This window comes from Impatiens glandulifera, chromosome 1, assembly GCF_907164915.1.
Source record: "Impatiens glandulifera chromosome 1, dImpGla2.1, whole genome shotgun sequence".
In the NCBI taxonomy this organism is placed as follows: domain Eukaryota; kingdom Viridiplantae; phylum Streptophyta; class Magnoliopsida; order Ericales; family Balsaminaceae; genus Impatiens; species Impatiens glandulifera.
In genome coordinates, this window is record NC_061862.1 from 37220151 (window position 1) to 37223780 (window position 3630).

The 3630-nt window shown below is 31.2% G+C and overlaps 1 protein-coding gene across 1 annotated transcript; it reads right to left on the reverse strand.

Annotated features, from left to right (window-relative positions):
- Positions 1–2550: 2550 nt before the first annotated feature.
- On the reverse strand, positions 2551–3150 carry LOC124924817 (uncharacterized mitochondrial protein AtMg00810-like). Its single transcript, XM_047464810.1, has one exon. The coding sequence runs from the start codon at positions 3148–3150 to the stop codon at positions 2551–2553; it is 600 nt and encodes a 199-aa protein (XP_047320766.1).
- Between the last annotated feature and the right edge of the window lie 480 nt (positions 3151–3630).

The following is a 3630-nucleotide window of genomic DNA, read 5'->3' on the forward strand; positions in this document are numbered from 1 at the left end:
TAAAAAAAAACTGTTATATATATAAATAAAATAAATATGAAATATTATTTGTATGTGCATTTTTTTAAAAAAAAATTTATGAAAGAATGTGTATTTATAAAAAAGAAATTGTTTATATATATATATATATATATATTATATATAAATAAATAAAATAAATATGTAATATATAAAGATAGTTACATTTATAACTAAAAAAATTGTTTATATATTATAAATAAATAAATATAAAAATTATGATGGTAGGTGCATTTTATTTTGTTAATATATATATAAAATAAATATGTAATATTATATATAAATATAAAAATTATAAAGGTAGGTTTTTATAACAAAAAAAATATATATATTATATATATATATATAAATAAAATAAAAATAAAATTATGAAAGTAGGTGTATTTATAACCAAAAAAAAATTGTATATACATACATATAAAAATGAAATCCCCACAGATCTATGTCATATTCCATAGCTTAGCACGTGTCGAGGGACTCATCGCAATATGGAGTGACTATGCGGGAAGGCTCGAAATTCAATGTGTTTTAACCTTGGTTTACGTGCCAGACATCTTTTAAAATGAAACATTAGTTTTTAAGAAATATTTAAAATACCTGCAACGGTTTAAAAAATTTATTATGTAAAAATAATTAATCCTTTATTCAAATTTTAAAAAATATGGGAGGCTAAATAACAAATTAGCTAGAATCCGGTTTAAATTAATCAAACATAACTAATTTAAAATATTATTTATTTGAAAATCAAAGTCGCGAAGAGATTTTATGAAAATTAATAAAATAATACGTGTGCAAACATATTTCTACTAAAGTTTTTTAAAAAAAGGGTAGTTCGTTGTTTGTTTACGATCGGGGAAAAGACTTTCGCGCTATGTCCTCTACGACCGCCTCAAGATGGTTTTCGAAAATTTTTCTATGTTAAACAAAGTCTGTCTTTTATAAATTCAATTATAATATTTATTATCTTTAATAATCCAGGAGCCCTAAGTAAGGATGGACTTTAAATAATTGTACAAAACTATTTAAAATGTGTGTGTAAATGTTTTACTGGTGTTCAGATTTAACAAAACCTGAAAATATCAAAAGAGAATGTTAGAATTTAAAAATAAATTCCAAACAGGACCTTATCCAAAACATTGGTTTAGAAAACATCTCGAAAATATAAAAAAATATCATTTTCTAACCTTTCAAGATTATTTGAAAATGGGTTCGGGTTTCAAAATTACAAAAATAGTTTTGGATTTTGAAAAGTGGAACCAAACAGGCCTTAAGACTAGAGTACTAGGGTCTGGATTTGGTTTGGCCGATTTAGGCTCGGTCGGGCTCGGTCAAGACTAGGGTGGTATGGACTAGGGCTCGGGAGGCTCAGTCCCAAATTCAGGTAGCTCGGTCGTGAACTTGGGAGTAGAAAACCAATCCGTTTTGTCCGATCCGTATTAAATCCAAACTAAGTTTATCCAATCCGTAATCCAAACCATTTTACTAATTAATACGGATCGGATACGGATTGAATTAAAAATGGTTTGGATAATCCAAATTAAAAAATATTTATATATATCAACTTGAATTAGTCAACAATTTTTTTAAAAAAAATTTTAAATTTTTTTTAAATCTTTTTTTTTAAATTCGAATTTTTTTATTATTCTTAAATTTGAATCTGAAAAAAAACAATAAAAATAATAGTAATAAAAAAAATAAAAATAAAAATAAATATCATTGTCAAATGATGATAAGTAAAATATATATTATATTGAGATTAAATTTAATTTAAAGAAAATTAATTAAAAAATATATTTTTATTTAGATAGTTTTGATAATTTGGATAATCCTAATCCAATCCGATTTAATTCAATCCGATCTCAACCCAATCTGATCTCGGTCCAATCCGAATTAGTATTTAAAATTCGGATTGGATTGGATTTCGGATTAAACCACCCAATGCTCACCCCTACTTGGGAGGCTTGGTCCTGAGTTAAGTCTATCGGTTTAAGTGCTCGGTCTTAGGGTAAGGTAGATATTGATCTTAGGTCTAAGGTTAGGGTTAGGTTCACTAGTCATAGGTCTTAGTGAGAGATCGGTCCTATGGTTAGAAAACTCAATCCTAGGGTTAGAAAATATGACATGGTCCTCGGTCTTAACTGATGAACACCAGTCTTAGTCCTCAGAAGAAAGATAGTAAGAAGATAAGATAGAGAGAAGATTAGAATTGATATTGTGTATATTATTGATAAACAATAGACATATATATATATACATGAAATGGGAAAATGAAAAGTCTAAGACTATGAAAAGCTAAGAATATGAAAAGCTAGAAATACGAAAAGTTTTTAAATAATAAATGAGGAATTAATTATTTGGTTTAATATCCTCCCGCAAACGAAACGGAGTGGCACACACCGTGAGTTTGTCACGTAATAGAGCAAAACGGTTTGTCGCAAGTCCTTTGGTGAGTATATCTGCAATTGATTATCAGTAGGTATGTACCGGATGGTGAGAGATTTTTGAGCAACACGTTCACGGACAAAGTGAAAATCAATCTCTATATGTTTTGTACGAGCATGGAAGACAGGATTGGCGGGTGAGAAAGGCAGCACCAATATTATCACACCAGAGAGTGGGAGGTTGAATGAGAGAGACACGAAGTTCTTGTAGTAGAGATTGAAGCCAAATGAGTTCAGCAGTGGCATGGGCTAGAGCTCGGTATTCAGATTCTGTGCTAGATCGAGCAACAACCTGTTGTTTCTTGGAATTCCACGAGATAATATTATCACCCAAAAATATGCAATAACCTGTTGTAGAACGCCGGTCGTCAGGACAACCAGCCCAATCAGAGTCAGAAAAGGCAGAAAGTTCAATTGATGATGATGGACGAATAAGAAGTCCATGATGAGACGTGTTACGAAGATAACGAAGAATTCTTTTTACAGCAGTCCAATGAGTGGTAGTAGGTGACTGCATAAATTGACAAGCACGATTAACAGCAAATGAAATATCTGGTCGAGTATTAGTTAAATATTGTAAAGCTCCAACAGTACTGCGATAGAGAAATGGATCAGGGAGAATGTCACCATCATGTCGAGATAAGGATGACCCAGAAGATATTGGGGTATGAAGAGGTTTTGAGTCACTCATATTGGCTCGAAGGAGAATGTCTTTAATATATTTGGATTGAGATAGAAAAATACCAGAGGTAGAACGATGAACTTCAAACCAAGAAAGTAGTGTAGTGGTCCCAAATCTTTGATGGGAAAAAGATTGTTGAGTTGAGAGATAATGGAGGAGATGTGAGAAGAGGAGTTGCTAGTAAAGATGATATCATCCACGTAAACAAGAAAAATGATGTAGTATTGGGAGAGTGATGAATGAATAAAGATGTATCGTTTTTGGATTCATGAAAACCAAGGGAAAGAAGAGCAGTTTTCAGAGTAGTATGCCATTCACGAGGGGCTTGTTTGAGACCATAGAGGGCTTTGTGAAGTTTGCACACATGGTTAGGATAATCAGGATGAATAAAACCAGGCGGTTGAGACATAAACACTTCTTCCTTGAGAGTTCCGTGTAAAAGGCATTGCTGACATCAAGTTGATGAATTGGCCATTGTTGAGTGACAGC